This window comes from Ambystoma mexicanum, chromosome 9 (assembly GCF_040938575.1).
Source record: "Ambystoma mexicanum isolate Mex_15411 chromosome 9, UKY_AmexF1_1, whole genome shotgun sequence".
NCBI classification, from domain to species: Eukaryota; Metazoa; Chordata; class Amphibia; order Caudata; family Ambystomatidae; genus Ambystoma; species Ambystoma mexicanum.
In genome coordinates this window covers 588,691,828-588,714,159 of record NC_090931.1, presented here as the reverse complement: position 1 = coordinate 588,714,159, position 22,332 = coordinate 588,691,828, and the positions used below count along the sequence as shown (strand labels likewise).

Genomic DNA, 22,332 nt, shown 5'->3' with positions numbered 1-22,332 from the left:
ATAGTTTTGATCTAGTGATTGGTGATGGGACCAAAAGAGTAGAGTTCTTTGTCCCGCCTTTCCCACTTGTCAAAATGGTGTGCTGGTAGGCAACGTTAGCTTCATGTTCCTAGGGTAACCAGCAGGTGTGTTGCTAGGTCTAAAAGAGATCAGGGGCTAAGCTAATGTTGGACTGGCAGGATTCGGGGCTAGCTATAGCCTTTTGGTTGTAGTCCCTCAGATATAGCCCCCTCAGCCCCCCCTTAGCAACGCCTCTGGTAACCAGGTTTGTCTCGGTCCATAGGCAGGGACATAGGAACCAGTGGTGTGGAGCCAATGTGGACTAATCACCACACTTTCCTGTACGCGTGGAGGGAGGAAGGGATGCAGGGGCTGGTGGTCAAGAAGAGTTGTGAGTTTTTCTTCACTCAATTGATGCCTCAGCATTGCAAATAAACAGTCAACGTTAGGCTCCCACAGTCGTTCTCCACCTGCTGTCTGCCAGCCAGTTGAGCCTCATTATGAGCGTGACAGTGAACGGAATTACCACCACTTTTACTGCACTGCCATACCACATGTTTGGATGTAATGCAGAGGAGACACCTCCAGCGTTTGGCTCTAGGTATGTCATCTACCGCAGGGGCAACGCGCTTGTCTTGGAAGCAATACGATGTGGAGCAACACAGGTTCGATCCCCGGGTCCAGGCTTAGAAACCTCAGGGTATTAAGCGCGTTATAAATAACCAATTACAATTACCGATGGGTCTGAAAATGGGGATTAACACCGATGTCCTGCCACTTGTGATTGGGTGGATTTTTGTGATTACAAGTGGAGGTAAAAGAGTTTGGCAGTAATTCCTCTGAAATCACCAGCTACCTAGTAACGAGGCCCATTAATTTACCAGTGGAAATGGCAAAGGAGGCGGCCACCTGGGATCTGCACACACTTTGCAGGTTGACCTCTACATTGTAGTATTTAGCTGGGTGAGCATCTCTCTTCGTCCAGTCACATGCTGGCAATGGTCTGCACAATCAGGGGCTGCTACTTAGCGGACCAGGGACTTTTGCGCTGTCCTGCGTAAAATAAATACCAGCAGTAAACACACAAATGCTTTTTAAATCGTCTTTGCAAATTGCACAATATGCAGACCAACTGCAACTCAGTTGGAGTGTAACTGTGTTTGCAAAATTGGCTTTGTTCTGTGTTTCCTGAAGGCAATCTAACAATGTACATGTTTATGAGGGTTTAAAGTCTGCAGAAATCAGACCTGTGGCACATAGGTTTGGGTTTTGGTGGATTGCATCTGTGCCGATGTTATGTTACCTTGTATTTGTATAGCGCCTCCTTCCATTGTTTATGGCTTCGAAGCACTTTTGACTGTCAGGCAAACGAGGAGTATGAGAGAACATTCAGTAGTGTTAGGGAGAAGCAAAGTCGGTCCCAGGCCTTGATTTGTCCCCGCAGTAGGAGTTTAGTGTTGCGTGTGCCCCAGTAAACAGTGGCTCTCATTTTATTTTCCGGGGCTTTCTTTCAGCCATAGGATGCATTCTTGAAGGTGCACTGCTGTGTCACTTTCCAATGAACCATAGGCCAGGACTATTACTTTGTGTGCCCATGTCATGGAGCCATCTGCAACCCTCTAGCTCATCCCCACTGTGTGAGTGAAACCCAACAAGCTGCCTCCTAGTCTAAAACCAGCGCCATCTTTCTATAGCACTCAGCAGCTTTTGCGTTTAGTACAGTTTCACACGGGGTGGGGAGTAGGGGGCAGGGACAGTAGTGTTTCCACATGTGCTCTGTGCTCCAGCACAGGTGCCGTTAATAGTTGTGCTCACGCAGCTGCAACTCGGGTCAAACCACAAGACACACTTACCCCTCAGGCCTGCATTATTGATGCCTCCATCTCTGAGAGTAGCAAACATCATAATTGCAGTTCCTGTCAATCCTTCAGGTTAATCACTCTGCATCGTCTGCGCATCATTCTTTCTATGCACTCACTCGAGCAGCTCGTTTTGGTCCTTGCAGGCACCGTCAGCTCTCCCGTCTCCGGCATGGCGGCCATTTGCACGGCCCTGCCCAGCTCCATTTTGTAAATACTGAATGTTTCCAATGTGGCACTTTCCACCTGCCATCAATGTTTCTGCTTTTCTCACTCAGACTTTTTGCTGCAGTGATGACGCTCTATTTGGATATTTGTAACATCTGTATATTACGGTACATATGCAGAGAGCAGATCGAAAAAGAGAGAAAAAGAGAGGAACAGAGTAAAAGAGACAGCCAGAGAATAGGATGGAAATTACAGAGTAGAGATGGGTCTAAGAAGGTTTTTCACGATAGGAAGGATAATAGCATGTTTAAATAAGAGAGGGAAGGTAGAGAGAAGGGTAGATTTTTTGAATAAGAGCGGAAGAAACAGGATCTTTAGTAAAGATGAGTAAAGAGGTGACAGTGTTAGAGAGGCGGAAAAGGATGAATTAGTCTTGGTAGAAGAGGGAGGAAGAGAAAAGTGAGAAGAAGAAGAGGAAGTAAGAGAACTAGCCGCTCGAAGAGAGTCAACTTTAGAAGGGAAGACATTAGAAAAGTTGGAAGCAATAAGCATCGACTGAAGAGAGTAGTCAAGAGACGGAGGCATCAAGAGACGAGAGATTGAAAAAGATGTCGAGGATGAGACGATTGAGAATGTAAAAGGTCAATAGCATTGCTTACAAGAGAGGAGTGGGTCATTATAGAGAGTATGATCGGAAGAAAATGAGGCACATTCAGCATCATAGCGAGACTTATGCCAACGCTGCTCAAGACGGCGGAGGACTCTCCTCATCGAGTGAAGTCGAGAGGTGATCCAAGGCTGAGAAGGCTTGCGAGAGGGAGACAATGTTGAGAGAGGATATAACGCGTCAAGGGGCGATGAAAGAGAAGTAGAGAGGACCAAGGCATCTTTGTCCATTGAAAGGGCAAGAAAAGCAAGAGGAGATGGGAGAGTAGAGATAAAAGAAAATACAAAAAGAGGAGTGTTAAAAGCATGGACATCACAACAAAGAAAAGAGGGGGTGGAAATGGAAGGAGAAGAATAAGTAGTTGAAACAGGGGAGGACATTGAGAATAAAAGCAGGTGATGGTCTAAAGAATAGACAGAATAAACACAGACCTCAGAAGTGGACAAAGAGGAAGTGAAAATAAGATCCAGGCAGGAGCTAAAAATATGAGATGAGGGAGTAGCAAGAGGTGATTGGAATCAATAATATCTAGGAATGGAGTAGAAGCATGAGTAGAGGAAAGATGAAGATTAAAATCATCCAAGAATATAAAGTCAGAGGTCAAGTCCTAAAAAGAAAAGTGGGGGACTCATTAACATACCAATCGAATGTGGCACCACCAGAAATTAGCATATCAAGGTGCCTTCTGAAAAAAAGTGGGGTGATTCCATCCACCCACGTGTACCCTCGGTCTGAGCCCCGGATAAAGTAAGTTGAGTGGGGTAAAACAATACTAAGTAGAGAATCAATGTCATCACAGAAGGTGGGAAGAGGACCAGGAGGACGATAGATTAAAAGAAAAGTCACCTCATAGGACTTATAGAAAGTAGAACAGGAGTATTCGAAAGAAGCAAAAGTAGGAAAAGAGTGAGAAATGGAGCAAATCATGGAGGGTGGCTGATAGAGAATGCCAGTGCCTCCACCACGACCCGAAAGACGAGGTGTGTGTGTGTGTAAAGGCCGTATCGGATGTAAACAGAGATGCAGAGATAGCAGAGTTAAAAGAAGAAAGCCAAGTCTCAGTGATACACATGAACATATCAAGGATAGAGTGAGATTTTTTGGAGAGAGACTGAGCGTTCCAAAGTGCAACATTAGTGCAGGAGAATTGAGAGTCAGGAGATGGATATACTAGATTAGAAAAGTTACGTGGAGCTGAAAAAATGGGAATGCCTATGACAAGACCAATGAGTGAAAATTGGACGAGGCATAACAGAAGGAGTATAATTAGAACAAATATCAGAGGAACCATGTATTGAGGGGAGCAGCATCTGGGAGGAGCACTGTTCCAGATGGAAACTTTGTGTCCCCATTGAATAAGCTGCCAAAGGCATCTCTTTTGTCAGCATGATCGATATGTCCTCACTTGGCCGTAGACCAGGCGACTCGGTTAAAAGCCTTTTCAACCTTTCCGTATTAAAGAACCCAAGACATCTCTTGTTGAGGTCAGCCCAAGTAGAGGCTAATTTGGTGGAGAATGCCAGTATTCTTACTTTTGGTTTGTATTAAAGCTTCTGTGAGCCTCATGCCTATTTTTAAACAGTGGGTGTAATTAAATAATGATTAGTGCAGATGATACCACCCCCCCCCCTTGAAAGTAAGGGATGTGTCCTGATCGATGATCCAATCCCCTTATAATGCATTTACAGAAAAATAACGCAAGATTGTGCTGTTAATAATGCCATTCAGATTGGTGTACCTTCCAAATTAGACATGTAGGGGCACAGCGGGTCAGATGGGATGCATCGCAGAGACCTGACATATTGGCCTCATCATGAGTTGGGCGGAAGCGGCGTAATGCTATTATCACCACATTTAATGCCCCTCCCAATCATGAGTCTGGGGGAAAATGTGAGTTTTACCTCCAGCTTTTTGCTTGAGGTAAAAATCCAGCTTTATGCCTGTTTTCTGACGTTTTTGGTGCAATTACCGCTGGCGCTATAACCACCCATCGTAATAGCGCCAAAAATCTCAATAGAGTCTTGTGCCGGAGAGATGCGGTCCCTGGGCTTGAGGCCAAGCATAAGTCTCGCCGTTGTGCTCTGGATAAGTTGAAGAGGACGGAGAGTAGAAGCAGGGAGCTTGAGAAAGAGGCTGTTGCAGTAGTCCAGCCTAGAGAGGACTAGAGCTCTGCAGATGGTGAGCCTCTGGGGGAAAGTGAGAAAAGGTAGAATACCTCTGAGAAGGTGCAGTTGGTAGTGGAACTTTTTAGAAATGTCTGAGATGTGGGAAGAGAAGGGGAGAGAGAAGAGTCAAAGATGACCCTCATGTTTTTTGCCTCATTGGTAGGAGGAGGCGCAGGGCCCAGGGAACGCGTGAGCAGGGGTCTCGATGAGGACAATCTGTGTCTTACTGGCATTGAGGCAGAGGTCGTTTGCAGCTCACCAGGACAGGATTGCGGCCAGCCAGTCAGGAATGAGCGAGGAGGAGGAAGAGGCTCAGGGTAGCCTGAAAGCAAACAGTGTGTCATCCGCATAAAAATGAAAGTTGGAGGTGAAAGTGGCTATCCTTCGGGCCAGGGCGGCCATGAAGCAATTGAAGAACCAGGGCGATAGGTTAGATCCGCCACGGCTGTGATAGAGCCCATTGTATCCTGCTACACAAGGAGCTCGGTGTGGGGAAAGCTGGCTGCCTGTCCTTCTGTTCTTTCCACACCTGGTTTAAACTTAACTGCGGGAGTGGACGAGGCTACAATGATTCCTTAATGGAATTCAGGACAAACATACACTCCCTTAGGCCATAAGGGGATTACTTGGTTGCAATCGTTTTTCTTTAATTGCATTAATTACATTACCAATACATAAGAAAAGTAATGTGCAACAAAGTGTGTAATTTGATAAATGCTATTGGTTAACAGATTGTGCTTTACTAGACAGCTAACTGGTCCTATATTTCAGGTAAGAGGATATCTGACCACAAGTTCCAGAATGCATTGCGATTCGGCTAAAAAGCTCAAGAATAAGTTGTTTTGCAATTTTCTTTAAACTAGGACTGTGAGCTTAGTTTCCTTAAAATACCGCAAATGCATAAGTAGGAGCCAGTATCTCCACAGGGCACAGGAGGGAAAAGAGGAAAGGTGGCATGCTGGTACTTAAGGTCTTATGCCACAGCATGTGGCAGGAGGCTGAAAGAACCAAGCCCCGCCCATGCACTGAAGAAGGTTAATGAGCCACTGTATTTGCAGACATAGAGCTGTGTGCTGAGTGCAATCCTTCCCACAGAATTGCAAAGGCGCAAAGGATCTGAACCCCCACCATGCAACTCCCATGCCCATCTCCCTGGATATATGGCGCTCTCCTCGCCATCACTAGTTCCACCTTCCCCACAGGGTACGGCTTACACTTACTAGATTGCTCTGTGTAATGGGGGTCACCATGTTTCCATGTGACACACCATTGTAATCTTGCAGATTAATACACAATTTGAGCAATTGAAACACTCAAGGACTACAACACCCATGATGCATTTGCTTGTTAAATGAAATGACAGTTCTGGATTGGATTATGGTGTCCCCCAGGGCATAGATAGATGAATGAGAAAACATATGCCATGAGACGAGAGATTACATTTACGTCCTGTAAAGTGCTAATTATATAAGCTTTAGTCATGGAAGTTGTGATGTGGCGTAAGAGACTTCCGCAGTAAGTCTGTGTTCGGAACAAACATGATTTCGAAATGTGCTGCTTGATGTGTGGCACTGCCCCAAACGCGGGCGGGGTAAGGGGGGCACAACGGGGAGGCATTGGCCTTAAAACGCAGCATTAAAGATCCTAATTTAAAACATTGCAATGCTATTGGTTAATCGTGTTAGCAATCATCAGTGTGCACTTAACGTCACGTAAACATGCTTGTCTCTGAAGTGCCTTTTGTGTAAAGACCATTATACCAAGGTTAGGATCGCCTGCAGCCTCATTAAGTACATTCTCCAAACAAAATTGTCGAATTTGTATTTTTCAGAGACTGTTAATGTGTTCAGTGGGCATTAACGTGTCACAATGACCTTTATGAATCTGTTTGTTTACACATGAACGGCATATGGCAAAATAAACACTGCACTAAGTGGTTAATCTTGTACCAAGAGCACCTTTAACATATTCACTATGTCACATCAAGAAGTGATGACCAAGAGAGTGGTCAATAAGGCGATGAGAGCTTAGTATCAGAATTCTTACGTTAAGGTATGAAAATGATAAGATATTTTATGTCTGTGCAATCTTGTACAGATCACGTTATCCTCCTGTGCCTTCAGGACTCAAATTCTAATAGAGAAATCTTTTTTTAAAAAGACAGAGTATTTGATGTATCTGCATGCTAAGTGAAAGTGGATCTTTAGACATGCACACATTCACCTTAAGGGCATAAATGATGAAAAAGAGTTGGCCATTGCATATGTTGGAAATTCGATCAGAGTATGATGCTCGAAGGGGTTGGAGTTGCTGATGGGCAGTATTTTGTGTAGCTTACATAACAGAAGGAGAGGCAACTTCTGGGGACAGCGCGCTAAAAGCCAAAGATGGTATTGTACGTTAAAAAAGGTCATTGTGCCAATACAGTTGTGCAGTTAAAGGTGAGCCATGGTCGGACTGGGGCATAAAATTGTCTCGGGCACCAATGAAAAAGCGGCCCACCGTTGGAAATGACCATTCATTCCTTTCGAGACAGACTGTTTGAGTAGTCCCCAAGGGAAAGTTTTTTGATAAAATAGGATACAAATTGTGCATCGAAACTAGTGAAGTCACCCATGAAACTGGCCCGCATGGTCCGAAAAAAGTGGCCCACTTTAACAACAAAAAACGGGCCCACACCAACATATTGTGTTTTTGGTTCGGGCATTGGCCTATTGCCCTATAGGCCAGTCCGAGCCTGGCCAGAGCAATGCTGGAAGAGGCTAAGGAGCAGGCCCGGACTGGCCTATAGGGCAACAGGGCAATGCCTGAACCAAAAACGAAGATGCTAGTATGGGCCAGTTATTTTGCTCGACATGGGCCACTTTTTTGGTCCATGTGGGCCAGTTTGGTAAGTTACTTCACTATGCGGCTAGTAGTTTTGACCAGCGTTACTGAATTAATATTTTTTTAAATGCACAGTTTTCATCACATTTCATCAAAAAGATCCCCCTTGGGTACTACTTAAACAGTCTGTGACTAAATGAATGAATTGCCATTTGAAACCGTGGGTCACTTCTTTAATGGTGCCCGGGACAATTGTATGCCCCAGGCCGACCCTGTTAGGCAGATATACGAGGTGTTTTGGCGGCCCAGCAGGCTGTTAGTTACAGGCTGCTTAGGAAGCTGTTATCCCCAAAAAGCCGTTGGAGAAACCCTACTGATATGAATGGAAGGCACACATGAGACAGCAGGTCATGTGGCGTGACCACACTTTCAGCTGTCTCGCTTCCTTATCACAGGCTTCACACTGCAGCTGTGTCTGAAAGCAGGAAGTAGAGCACACCCAGTACTTCCTAAGTGTCAGCCCCCGCGAGACTCACGCGGCTCTATCTCTTGCTCCCCTGCAGGTTGTACGGCGCCCCTGAGACCCGAAGCCACCCTCCAGGCTTTCCTGCGGCCGCCATCTTCCCAGGCCCAAGTGAAGCTCGCGGGACAGCATGAGCCACTCGTCGGATTCAGACTCCGACTCCGACTCGGACGCGCCAGAAACCCCAAAGAACAATGGCTTCAGGCTGGATGCCCATGACAAGGACAGTGGGCCAAACCAACCGAGGGACAGGAAGGGGGGCCATGCTGATAAAGGCAGGGTGCCCATCGACTCCCAGTTCCAAAAGGAGAGCACCAACTTCGCTCCAGACATCGGCTTCAACTTGGACTTTTTTAATGATGCCAATGCCAACAAGTAAGTGTCTGTCCAAGTATGGGCGATGTTATGGCTTGTATGTCTGTGTCCATGTATAAGGGTCAGAGGTCATCCATTGCTTGCTTGCCTGTGCCCTTGCCCCGGTGTCAGAGCTCATACACTATGTGTGTGTGTGCCTGCTGTGGGTTAGAGTTTGTAATCTGTATGAGTGCTTCACCACGCCAGGGTCAGAGTTCATACATGGTAAGTAGGTATCATTGTGGCAATAGCAACAAAAAAAAAAAATACACGTGGTATTTTAAAATCTCCTATTTAAAAAAAAACACACCTAATTATGAATTGGCATCCCTTAGGGGACCCTAATAGCACTTACCCTACGCACCTCTTTTTTCCTTTTTTTTTCACTGCACTTGCACGCTCCGAATGTCACAAGGCCTAGTAGGACCGCTATTTCTTTATCTTTATTCATTGTTATTTCCATTGTTCTTATTTGCTCCCTTGTTCCCTTCCCTTGTGGCGCTTTGAAACACTGTCTTGTTGTATAAGCCCCTTCTACATATTAAATAAATAAATAAATAGGTATCATTGCCTGAGGGCCACTCTTCATGACATGTACACGTGTCTTCCAGCATCAAAGTCAGGGTCATTCATTGGGCCTCATTATGAGTCCGGTGGTAGCCATTCTGGAAAAAACGGCAGGCTGCTGCCGGACCTTTGTTACCATTCCTCCTCCGTGATTGCCGGAATCACCGGGGCATTTCAACCCCCGATGACCCTTGTAATTCCGGAGGAGGAATTCTGTAAATCCCCATTCCCATGGAGTCCAATAGGACCAATAGGACTCCATGGGGATGGGGACCATGGAAACACTGGTTCTGTCTATGACAATGCCGGTGTGTCCATGTCCACCTGCAGGCGGGTGGTGTTAAACCCTCCAGGTCAGACCTGGCGGGAGTGTCACCTCCCGCCTGCAGTACTCTGAATCAGCCGGTCCGTAAACAACAATGGCAGTGGTTTTACCGCCACCGTGCTTTCCGGACCGGCAGGGTCGTAATGAGCCCCATTGCATTTATTTGTGGTTGCCATAGGGTCAGACCTTATACACTGTATGGACCTGTCATTGACTTAAGGACAGAGTATAATTGTCTGTGTGCCCATGCTTCGGGGTCAGGGTTCATACACTACTAATGTGTGTGATCCTGCTTCCTGGTCATCCCGTTCGTTCACTGGGTGTGATGCATGGCCTGTATGTGTCCCTACTTCAGGGTCAGAGTTTATTCACAATATGCGCATATCTCCATCTCAGGGTCAGAGGGCATGATCCTTGTTCACATTGGCCTCTCATTACTCCTTTCTGTCTCTGTTGAAGCTATTGGCTGGTGGCTTTGCAAGCAAAGTGCCACAGCGCATGCTTAGTTGCAAAGGTGAAAGGGGTGTGGTCACTTGCCAAGATGGGAGGAGATTGGCCTATTGTGAAGCAGGGATAGGCATGGTCTACTGAAAAGAGAAATGGTGATTTGTTGCAAATAGAAAAGTGCCTAGTTAGTAAAACTGCAGCTTTGTATTTGTTATAATTACGCAAACAGAACGCAGAAAGACAAATTTATTTGTGGAATATGCCTTTTAACTAATTACTATTACATCGCATAACTAGGGTGACCAGATTAAAAAAAAAAAAAAAAAACGGGGCCGGCCATAGACATAGAAGTAGGACTAATGTAAGCACTAATGTAAGCACACATAAAACGTCAGTCCTACTTGCATGTCGCTGGCCTGTTACGTGGGTTAGAGCGGGTGTGCTCACAGGTACACTCCTCTCATTGGAGGAGAGCGGCCGGGGAAGAAAAAGGGGCATGAAAAGCATTCACGTCCCCATTCACGCACAGGAAGGGTTGCGCCGGGACTAATTTCGGGATTTAGAAATCGGGTCCCTGCAAAAACCCAGACCGTAGCCACATACCCTTCCAATCCCGGGACGGGGTTTATAAAATTAAAAAAACTCCCAGGACCCCGGGACGGAGGGCGATTTCCCGGGACTCTCTGGTTACCCTACGCATAATGTTTCCTTACAATGCTGGAGGGTGTGGAGTATCCGCGAAGGGGGTTGCTTTCTGTCAGAATAAGAAAAATAGAAGAAACGAAACATTCATGTCGTGAAAGAGCGAGCTGTAGCTGATAAAAAGGAAAAGACCAGTGGCCTCATTGAATAAGTATGGCGGTAATGGAAAAGGTATGTCGTATTTTAAATACGGCTTGACACTAAAATGGCGCCCAATTAAAAATATCGGAATGGGGTGGACATGGGATGTTACACCATACAGCACTGTCTGTGTACTCCATGCCACCAATATTACGTGTGATCCCAACTCATAATGGGTTGTGTTTTTTAAAAGAAGAGATTTTAAGCTACCACATGTTTTCTTTTTTTTTTTTAACATTCCCACCATACATATGACGAAGCCCTTACAGACTAAAGCAAATAACATAACGGTAAATGGCAACATACGGGCAATCCACTGGGTAGGTCCCGTCGCCCCCCCCCTCCACCTCACCTCTTCTGACAGGGAGGGGGTGGCTGTGGTCATGGCGTGGCCCGTAGAGGCCATCAGCAAAGCAGCAGGCGTCAGGGCTGAACTATGGGGCGAGACTGCGCGTGGCATGGCTGGAATAGAGCCGGCAGCTGAGAGCTTCTGCAGGGCGCCTGGACAGCTGCCTGGCATCTGCTCGCTTTATTTGAAGAATGGGTGGGCCAGGGCGTGGAGGGGAGAGGGCGCGAGGGCAGTGTTGTTATAGGCATTCCACGTGACTGCTCTAGACAGAAGGATGGAACCAAAAAAACAGCTGTTTGGTGGAGCAAGGGGAGAGAAGCCATTCACACGTCGCTGTTTATAGAGTCATGTTCCACTTTCACACCCCCCTGGAAACTCGTCAGTCATACAGTCGGTATATTTGCATAGTTGAGCTTAATTTTTATGGTCACATAGTTTGCGTAGTGTAGAAGAGGAGGTTTGTTACATAGTAAGATAACATAGTGTTATAGGTAGATGGTTGGTATAGCTATATAGCTTTTGGAGTTACATAATGCAGTTGTGTGGGGAGTACAGGTACATAAAGCAGTTACAGAATGTGCACAGTTAGTACAGTTCACCTACTTCCATTGGGTAGATGACCAATATCATTATATTTTTCATTTAGTTTGCTAGTTTATTTAGTTACATAGTATAGTTTCTAGAGTTGCAGCGAATAGTCCCATAGTGTGGTTGGATACTTGGGGCTGCTACAGTGTGAGTTTAGTAGCATATACTCCACAAGTGACTCCCCAATTTCCTTCCCACCCACAGTGTTCGGCGACTTGCTTCTACTCCAGGGGTCAAGTAAAAAAAAAAGTGGGGGGGTCCTCATTAAAATACCAATTGAATGTGGTGTCACCAGAAATTAGCATATCAAGGTTCCATCTGAAAAAAGTGAGGGGACTTCTGAAAAAAGTGGGCGGGGGGGACTCTCGACTTGAGCCCTGTTCTACTCGGCTTCAACTCCTACCTCTTGGACAGGCAGCAGCTCATGCAGATGGGTTACAGCATATCATGACACTGCCTCATATACTATCAAGTTCCGCAAGGTTCTACCATCTCTCTGTCATCTTCAAACCCCACCTGGAACCACTGGGGAAACCTCATGCCGATCTTGGACATCAAGGTCCACCAATACATTGACAACACAACTCTCCCTGCAAGTCAACAACCTCAACGACATCCACTGACTAAAACGCTGACTGTCTTTCGTGCAGGCCTGGATGCTGGGTATGCGCCGGAAAACCGATCCTCAAAAACAAAATGAATCCTGCTACGGAGCTACAACACACGTGCGTAAATCCAAAATAGTTGAGGGACATGAACCCCGAAAGATTCCACTCTATCTTGCACCAAACTCACAGTCTCTAGGGTTCACCATCAATTGGAGCCTCTGCTTCAAGGCCCGGATCGCTAAGAAAACCCAAGCTTTCTGGTATCAGCTCTGGCTCATCTGAGGAACCAAACCTTTAATCTTGCCTTACACTTCAGAACTGTCAATCAAGCCCAGTTCTCTTCTACCCTCCCACATGTGCATGATATCCTCAGTGGCATCTTGGAAATTGGTGGTAATCCATTATACCACGCCACTCTTGAGGACTAAAACCAGCTATCCTAGGAGGATAGCTCAGGGGCAACACGCTTGTCTTGGAGGCAAGACTTCACTGAGCATGACTGGTTTGATTCTCAGTACTGGTCCTGCGCTTAGAGGCTGGAGTTAGGCACTTTTTTAAATCACCCAAGCTAACCTCATCTTCAAGACAGCTCGCATCACACACAAAACAACCACAAAAAGCACACCATCCTACCTAGCTGAACAACTCACCACCAGCACAAGAAGCCACATCACCAGGATGGAAACCAATAACTGCAAAAGGAGAAAACTAGAAAATAGGCTTCTCCGCCGGCTATACACCGAGACTCTACAATAACTACTCAATGCAAATCAGGCGGTCGCCCTCCATCCTGCCGTTCTGTTAACACAAAATAGATACGTAGTTTGTCTCGTTTACATACACAGTATTGTTGCTTAGTTACTCTAGTTACACAATAAACCTACATAGATGACAGAGCAATATAATAACATTGTTGTTATAGTTACGTAGATTTTATAGTTAAATTATATGAGTAAACAAATTAAAAAGTAAATCAGTATAGTTCCATGTGTTGAGCATATGAATAGTTAGTACAGTGCACGTTCTTGCATGGTATAGATAAAGGGAGCAGTTCCATAATCAGCGTATCGCATAATGCATTTAATACGAAGATTTGTTACATTTCACATTTAGTACAGTTTAGTACAGACGGCCGCCCTCCATCCTGCAGTTCTGTTAACACAAAATAGATGCGTAGTTTGTCTCGTTTGCATACACATTTGAAATGGCAATATAATAACATTGTTGTTATAATTATGTACATTTTATAGTTAAATGATATAAGTATATAAATTATAAAGTAATAGTTTTGTGCACATGAATAGTTAGTATAGTACACATTCTTGCATAGTATAGGTAGAGTGAACAGTTCCATAATCAGTGTACTACATGATACATTTAAGAAGATTTGTTACATTTCACATTTAGTACAGTTTAGTACAGACGGCCGCCCTCCATCCTGCAGTTCTGTTAACACAAAATAGATGCGTAGTTTGTCTCGTTTGCATACACATTTGAAATGGCAATATAATAACATTGTTGTTATAATTATGTACATTTTATAGTTAAATGATATAAGTATATAAATGATAAAGTAATAGTTTTGTGCACATGGATAGTTAGTATAGTACACATTCTTGCATACTATAGGTAGAGTGAACAGTTCCATAATCAGTGTACTACATGATACATTTAAGAAGATTTGTTACATTTCACATTCAGTACAGTTTGTGTAGTTGCATCACAAACCTAGATATTATAGGTGAATACTCCGTGTTGGTTCACGGCATAGTTGCATGAGAAATGTGGATGAACCACATGGCTCTCTTCCACATTCTTGCATGGTACCTGCATGGGGGTTCGACGACACGGTTATATGATGCTTCACCTTGTACCTCATTGAAGACCCTACACTACAAATAACTGATTGTTAGACATCGACTGCTATATACAGAATGCTGTCTCGAGTTACGTTTTTGCTCACCCTCTCCGTAGCCTTCAGAATGTGTATGTCACATAAGTAAAATAGTTATATAGTATTGTTACATATTTAGTGTAGTTACATACACATCGGGCTTGATTTACTTAAGTGTTTTTCAATGGGAAAATCCTATTGAAAAACACTTTTTATATCAGACCCATTTTGTACACTGTATAACATACATACTAAGGGTATTTAGCTCTGTACTCTGGTTACCTATTTTTGTAGTAAGATAGCATAGTTGCATATGCTCGTGGCTTAGTTACATTGATAGTACAGTTGCATCATTTCAGTATAAAACCTTCAGCAGCAGCACCAGGCCCATGGCTTCTGTAAGGGAAGAGAGTGAGGGGACCCTGTGCACGATCTGAGGGTCCTGCCTACAAAACAAAGCTCCCTGGGCCTACACCCAGGACTCTGACTGCTATTGGGGGAGCCACCTGGAACACTGTGAGCCTCATCCCGAGTCTGCCGGTAACCTGCTGGTGATACAGGCGGGTTCACTAGAGGACCCTATGCACTATCTGAGGGTCCTGCCTACAAAATGAAGCTCCCGGAGCCTACAAGACCTAAGCCCCAGCCTGCAAGTGTGGAAGCTATCTGGAACGCTCTGACTGGCTCCCTGAGGGACATTCTACTGACTGGACATTAATTTTTCAATACTTTATTTTTCCTTGGCCACATCTTGCTTTGCCAGAGGACACTGTGCATCATGTGAGGGTGTTGTTTACAAAACGAGGCTCCCTGGGCCTACAACACCCAGGACTCTGGCTGCAAGTGTGAAAGTCACATGAAATACTGTGACTGGCACCCAGAGGGACATGTGACACACTGCCTCCCTTATTTAGTTTCCCCTGGGCATCCAGCCTGGGTGTCTTCAGCCAAGGATCAAAAGCAGAAAAGGGCAGCTCCCTGTTTGAGTCTGTTAGGACTAGAAAAGGGCCTAGTGCCAGAGCCCCTGTTCAAGTCCGGACTTTACCAAGTTCACTATTTACTTGACTTCCGCTTCCACACATAGGGTTCCTTCCACCCATTGACATTCACCCCGGAGCTTCTGTTACTTCACAGGACTAAGCAACATTGCTGTTTTGGATATGTTAACTGTATTTTGGTTACCGATAGCGCCATTGTAGCTCAACTCAGAATTTATACCTGCTTCTTCTCGGTCAACCATCCAACCTTTCCCGTTCTGCTCATTCACTGACCCTCTCTCTTTCTTGGGTTGCACCCTTTCTTCATTGTCTTCACTTGGCTATTTCTATTAACCTACATCATGCATCTTGACTTCGCTCCATCACTCCTTATACGCACTCTTCTCCTTCTCTCATAGCCTTCAGCTTTGAAATGGTGTAACTTCTGCGTCAGTCTCCAGCCCCCCTATCTTCCTTCTTCCATCCTGCACCTGGACCCCTCTAATAAGACGCTCCCAAGATCTTCAACCTCATCTAACCCTCTCGCCGACCGCACAACACCTGCTCCTCTCCCCCACCGCCTAGCATTCTTTTACTCGACATCTGGAATGCACAATCCATCTGCAACACGTCTTCCTACATCACAGACCACTTCAATTCTTTATCATCCGAAACGTTCACTTCTTTCTATCATAGAAAGCCGTACCCCCCTCATGACTCTGCTACATTAGCAGCTCTCCAGACTGACTCTGCTACCTTCTCCCACTCCCCAGACCTGTAGGGAAAGGCAGCAGTGTGCGGTTCCTTTTCAATAAGGCCCTCAACACTGACCCTCTACCCTCCTGATATCAACTGTTCATCCTTTGAATGTGCCACTATTCAACTCCTCCCTCTACTCCTCTCACTGTTATAGCTCTCTACTGACTTCCTGGTCCTTTCATCTTCTTCTTTCCTGACCCGTCTCCTTGAGTCAGTTCCTGCCGACATCCCCATTGTCATGCTGGAGGACTTTAACCTTTACAAGCCCTCAATAGCCATCTGCCTTGAACTTAAATCCCTGCTATCTGACCACTCCATTTACTCCCTCTAAGAAAAGCCAACCCACTCTGGCCGGAACTCTCTTGGCCTTGTCTTCCTCTCTAATTCACTCTCTTCCTCTGATCTTGCCATTGACCCCCTCTCCCTTTCATCACTCCATTGTTCACTTCAAACAGGAAACTCTTGTCCCTTAACTTCATGATATTAGGACCTCTCTCCTGTCTCTTTCCCCTATTCATGCCTCTTCAATTGACCATGCTTTCTCTGAACACTTATGACTCCATTTGACCAACACTAACCTGCTTGAAGATTCACACCTTCCCGTCGCCGTCCTCAACCTTGGATCACTTCTGAAATTCAGACCCTCAAAATAAACATGTGCCATGACCTATGACGCTGACGCAAATCACAGGCATCTTCCCTGCTCCCAGCCTACAACAATTCCCTTGCTGCCCCCCTAACCTCTGCATTGGACTAATCATCCCACTTCACAAACCCTATCTCCTCCCTTTGTAATCACCTCTGCAAACTTTCATCTACCCTCCTACCTTTGCTCACACCTCCCAAGCTAATATCCATCGCCTCCTCCCTTTCTGCTATTGACTTCTCACACTACTTTGCCTCTAAAATCCCTACAGTTCATGACACTCTCACAGCCCTATTTTCTCTCCCCCTCAACCCTCTTCTGTCCATCACCTGTACCCCCACCTCTTCTACGTTCGACTACTTCTGCCCTATCTCTCCTATTGAATTTGCATCCATCCTTCGCAGTGCCAACCCGTCCTGCGCTCTTATCAACCCTTTGCTCCCCAAATGGTGAAAGACACAGTCTCAACCACTTGCCCTTATCTCTCTGAGCTCTTTAAAGTACCTCTCTATGCTGGGCTCTTCTTTGCCTCGTTCAAATCTACAACTTGGGAGGATAGCTCAGGGGCAATGTGCTCTCCTTGGAAGCAAAATGATACGGAGCAACACAGGTTCGATCCTCGGGTCCGCGCTTAGAAACCTCTGGGTATTAGGTGCGTTATAAATAACGTATTATATCATAACTGTTTTATCCCTATTGAAGAAACCCACAGCTGACCCAAATGTCCCACAAAACTGATAGCCCCTTTTCTCTCCTTCCCCATTATTCAAAAGTCTTTGAGTGGGTGGTTTTTGACCAGATCATTAAGTACCTTGAGGATAATGGCTTTGGAGATCCACTTCAGTCTGACTTCTGTAGTAAACACTCCACCGAGACTGCACTCGTGCATGTCTCTAATGCTCCCCACTCTAAACTCTCTTGTATACTCATCCTTCTGGCCCTTTCTGCTGATTTTGACACAGTTGACAACTCCTCACTCTCTAGGACCTTGGGTTTCGAAAATCTGCTCTTAACTGGATTGCCTCCTACGTGGAAGGACGACCCTTTGAAATCTCTTGGAACTCACAACCCTCTCCCTCCTCACCTCTTCCTGTCGGTGTCCCCAGGGATCAATCCTTGGACCTCTGTTCTTCACGCTTTATACCCCTGCTCCAGGAAGATGTACCTCATCCTTTGGCTTTCACTATCACTGTTTGCTGGTGACACTCAAATATCTCCTTTCCGTTCATCAGACCAGCGATCTCGGAACAGATTGCAAAAAGTGTCGCTGCAATTCCTCACTTGATGGCTCTGGGCTGCCTCATGCTGAACTCTTCAAAAACAGAAGTCACCTTTCTCCCAGTTGCCGTTGCCATCCCTTCCCTCTCCTGTCTCCTTCCTGCCTGACCTTCTTGCTCCCTCACCCAAGGCTTACAATCTTGGGGCCGTCTTTGATAGTGACCTACAACTGCAGCAATACATCACTACCACTACATCTGCTGCTCGTATGAACCTTCAAGACATTCAGAAAATGTGTCTCTTCTTAATAACCACACTACAAAAACTCTAATCTACATTCTTGTGCTCAGCAAATGACTACTGCTCAAGCCTACTCCTTGGCCTTCCTATCTACTCTTTCCTCCACAAAGTCCTCACCATTCCTACCTGTACTCTCTACAAGCTACTCAGATCCTCCCCTAGTTCTACCTACCAACAACATGCCGGTTGGTTCTCCATGCACAACCGCTCTCTTTTCAAGTTCCTTCTCCTATTCTACAGAGCTATCAATGGTCTTGCTCCTAATTACCTGTCTGATTGTATCTCAGTTTGCTCACCATCCTGTTCCCTCCGATCCTCCTGTGCACTCAACCTCACCATGCCATATCTTCCCTGTGCCTTCTCTCGTTTCCTCTCTTTCTTCTTACTCGCCCTGCTCCACTGCACATAAGAATCAAAGTCAGCCCAAGTGTGGATCTCTTCAAAGCTCGACTTAAACTTCACTTACTTGCTAAAGCGGGTGCTCCCCATGCCCTCTCCCCATCCTACATACCTGACACCACCACTGCCTCCAGTTATACTTAATAATGTAAGTTTGTATGTTTCATAATAAGCACTCCTCTTTAGTTTGAATCACTTGCCCCCTTAGATCAATGTTACCTTTGTAAGTCACCTGTGTTCTTACATGCACTTTGTGTGGCTTTGTGCCTGGTGTATGCCCTAATTGTTGACACCATCATAAACTGGTTCACTACTTGTTCTCATCTTTGTGCTTTTGTACAGGCACACGTACTGTGAATGCTCCTGCCATCTGTAAATGTGTTATTTTAAGTAATTTCTGATCAAAATTGGCATCATAGTTCTTCAAATAAATACTAAATACAAATGTGGTGACATCAGTAGTTACATAGGTAGATATGTTGGATAATTGTATAGCTTTTTTATTTAGTGAATAGATTAGCATAGTTGCATATTTATGGTAATAATATAGATAATGGAATACCTCTGCTAAGATATGGTTGCTAGCGGGCTGACACCGGAGCAAGGATATCTGGGTTCTGATCCCAGCCTCTGCACTTGGCAGCATTGTGTGCCTCTGAGCACATTTCTTCATCTGCATGCTCCTTAGTTCCCACATCCCCGAGATTAGAAGCTAAATGTTAGTATCGAGTGCTACATATTTATTCTTGGCCATATGTCTTTACAGAGGTACCCCATGTTTACAGTTACAGTTACATAGTAAAATTGGAAGAAAAAAAAGTGGACCACATTCCGAGTTTGGTGGTAATTCAGTGGTAATTCCGTCAATGTACCACCCAAATCAGTTACTGTTACCGCCACTTGATCCCGTGGATTTACTGTGGGATTACAAGTGCTGCTAAAGCGGTGCTAGTCCCCATTTTTGGAATGCATAGGACTACACTGGGTTTTTGACGGAATTACCATGAGAGTTAACTGCAGCGTGGTAATTCTGTCGATTTTGGCGTTAGGATTTTTGGGAGGTAAATCCTCCACTCAATGCCGAATTTCATGATTTGGCAGAATTACCACCACTTTTTTACCATTCCTCCAAGCCCGGAAGGTTCAGTACCTTTTCTTTCCCTTACTAGTTTCTGAATAATAATCCAACATTTCGCCTTTACTTTTTCTTCTTTCAAAAGTAGCATTCTAACCTCATTGCACGAAAAGTGTCAATTGCAATAAATTCCCCTTTCTTGGGCCATTATTAGGTAGTAGTGTCCCTTGGCTCTCATTAAAGGTCCTCACTTCACTCGGGCCTAGTAACTTGGAATGAGGGGCGTTAGTCCTTGGTAATGGCCCTTCGAATGCAGCATCATTGCTTATCTAGAAGATGTTACAAACGCTAATTGCGACCTTGGCCAATGTACCCCGCTCACCCCCGCTGTTCTATTTTGTTAGGTTCACCTGTGCACTGACTTTGCGTAGGCACGCACAGACCATTCCGGTGGTGAGATATCTGTGTTGTGCAGCTGGTGCAAGGCGAGGTTGGCCTTTTAACGCCTCCACGTCACTCGGCTGTGCAAGTTAATCTTGTTGAATTGTTGCCGCAGGAATTATGTGGGAATGTCACAGTCTGGAACAACAAGGTTCCCGTTTGCTGAGTGGGTGGCGTGGTGCAAGAAGGAATGGTCGTGAGGCTGGTGGAAGGGGTGTGTGGGCGCCTTGGAGAGGCACTGCCTCACAGGAACGCTTACCAGGTTGTTGGGCGCGGGGGAGGCCCTCCATGGCAGGTGGATGAGTCCCCTTGCATTGGTCTCATCCATCTCTGCATGTGCACAGAGGTGGGCTGGCCTAAAGAGAGGTCAGGTGACGTCACTGAAAGCAACACACAGAAATGTTCCTCCACTGCTTTCAAGGGGAATAATTCATTTCGAATCAGTATAAAAATGAAAATATGTAAAGTGATCTACATTTTTGAAAGCATATTAGATTACTTATAAATACATCTGAAAATATCAATCAAAAATGTAAGAAAAAAACACATCCAGAAGTTAAACATTTTGAATAATAATGAAAAAAATGCAAAAAGCAAAACACAGAGGGCCGGAATGATGGAATTTTTGCACGGTTCAAAGTGGCTTTGCACTGCTGGAAAGTGACTTTGCACTGCTGAAAAGCGACTTTGCACTGCTGACACAAACCCTGATTCTTTGAACTGTGCAAAATGTCTTCTTGCAGTGCAAAGTCAATGCAAAGTCATTTTGCACTGAAAAAATACAATCTGCACAGTTCCATGAATCAGGGTTTGTTTTGCCAGGACTGTCTGGGTATTTGCACCTCCACCCTGGGGTCCCGAGATTTTAAAGTTTAAAAACCCCATCATGGGATTTGGGGATCGGATGGATACCATCCCGGTTTTTTGCCGGATATCATAATTTTTCCACCAGTTTGCCAAAAACCAGGATGGTATCCACCCGATCCCCAAATCCCAGATGGGTTTTATAAACTTAAAATAGCTTCGGTACCCCGGGCACTGCAACCTGACACGGAACAGGCCACCCACATAGATGTAAGACTATAGTTTCACCGCTGAAGCTGTAGTCCTACTTTTATGTCAGTGACCTGTCCCGTTTTTTATTTTCGAAATCTGGTTACCCTACGTGGCAATGCTTACAATATCTCTGAAAGGCCAGTAGGAGTGGGGGCAGAGTGAGTTACAAGTCAATCACCTAAGGGGTGCCAATGGCCTGCAGATGGGCAGCAGGAGTTTGGTCATGAGTTCCAATAACCCATATTGTCCCTCTCTCCCCAATTGCTTAGCTCACCTCCCCTCTCTTTCTGCACTGTTGGAGCACCTGGAGACCATACAAATGGCAGTGGGGCACGATATCAATCCATCCCTGTAGCATAACGCAACATAGGTGCAGTGGATTACATATGACTTAAATGACACAATCTATCCATGAGATACACGTTATTTACAACTGCATACATGAGCTCTGATTGCAAACATTCCAGTGACCCACAGAGGAGTTCCAGTGCTGCTGAGTTAAGTTTGATGAGTCCCATAGGAGTTTAAGGTTTAATGGTCCGCAGACAAACTTAAGTTTCAGTGTTGCAAAGATGATTGCCAAAATGCTCGAAAGGTTTGGGTGACACATAGGTTATGCAAAATAGGGAAAGGTCCTCTGGGTAAATTCCCATTTTAGGTGGTATTTCAAGTGACTCACTCACACCAGTAATAGCCATTTTTATCTGCTCGCATACGAATAGCCCCGTAGGTGGATTTCACTTGGAATGCCCTCCTCTTAAAACGGGAAATTCCCCAGAGTTCCTTTCTTGTTTTGCATAATTTGTGTCACCCTATGCTTCAGAGTGTCTTGGCGGGACTTGTTCTTGGTGCCCGCCTCGCCACCCTCATGATTTGAACCGAGCTCTACTTTGCTGAGATTTAATGAGACTGAAATAAGTGACACACACGCCCTTCCACCTTGATTCTAGGAGTAATCAGGGCATTGTACTAGTTCAAATGTTGTGATACCTCTCCCACAATGGCAAATGCGTATATAATGTGTTGGTTCTCTGTGGATGATGCTTCGGCCATTGGATGCCTGAAGTCTTTGCCAAGCATACATGTATGTGAAAGGGCAAAACAGGGTGTCCCCAGCATCACCAATTGGCTCATTTTGAATGCCCACAGTTCAAACTGGGAACTTACCCAGAATTCTGTACCCTATTTAGCAAGCAAACAAGTGGTCCAATAATTGGGTTCAATGGCCTGTAGATGAGCCCACACAGGTGTTCCGAGACCCAATGATCTGATCCTGTG

The 22,332-nt window shown here is 45.3% G+C and overlaps 1 protein-coding gene across 2 annotated transcripts in view; it reads left to right on the top strand.

Annotated features, from left to right (window-relative positions):
- Positions 1–22,332, top strand: part of LOC138488323 (transient receptor potential cation channel subfamily V member 1-like) — a 152,237-nt gene that overhangs the window by 53,093 nt on the left and 76,812 nt on the right. For both annotated transcript variants that reach the window (XM_069615210.1, XM_069615211.1), the window contains exon 2: positions 8,249–8,583. In XM_069615210.1, the coding sequence (XP_069471311.1) occupies positions 8,339–8,583 (245 nt within the window). In that variant the 5' untranslated portion in view covers positions 8,249–8,338. The remainder of the gene's footprint in view (positions 1–8,248; positions 8,584–22,332) is intronic.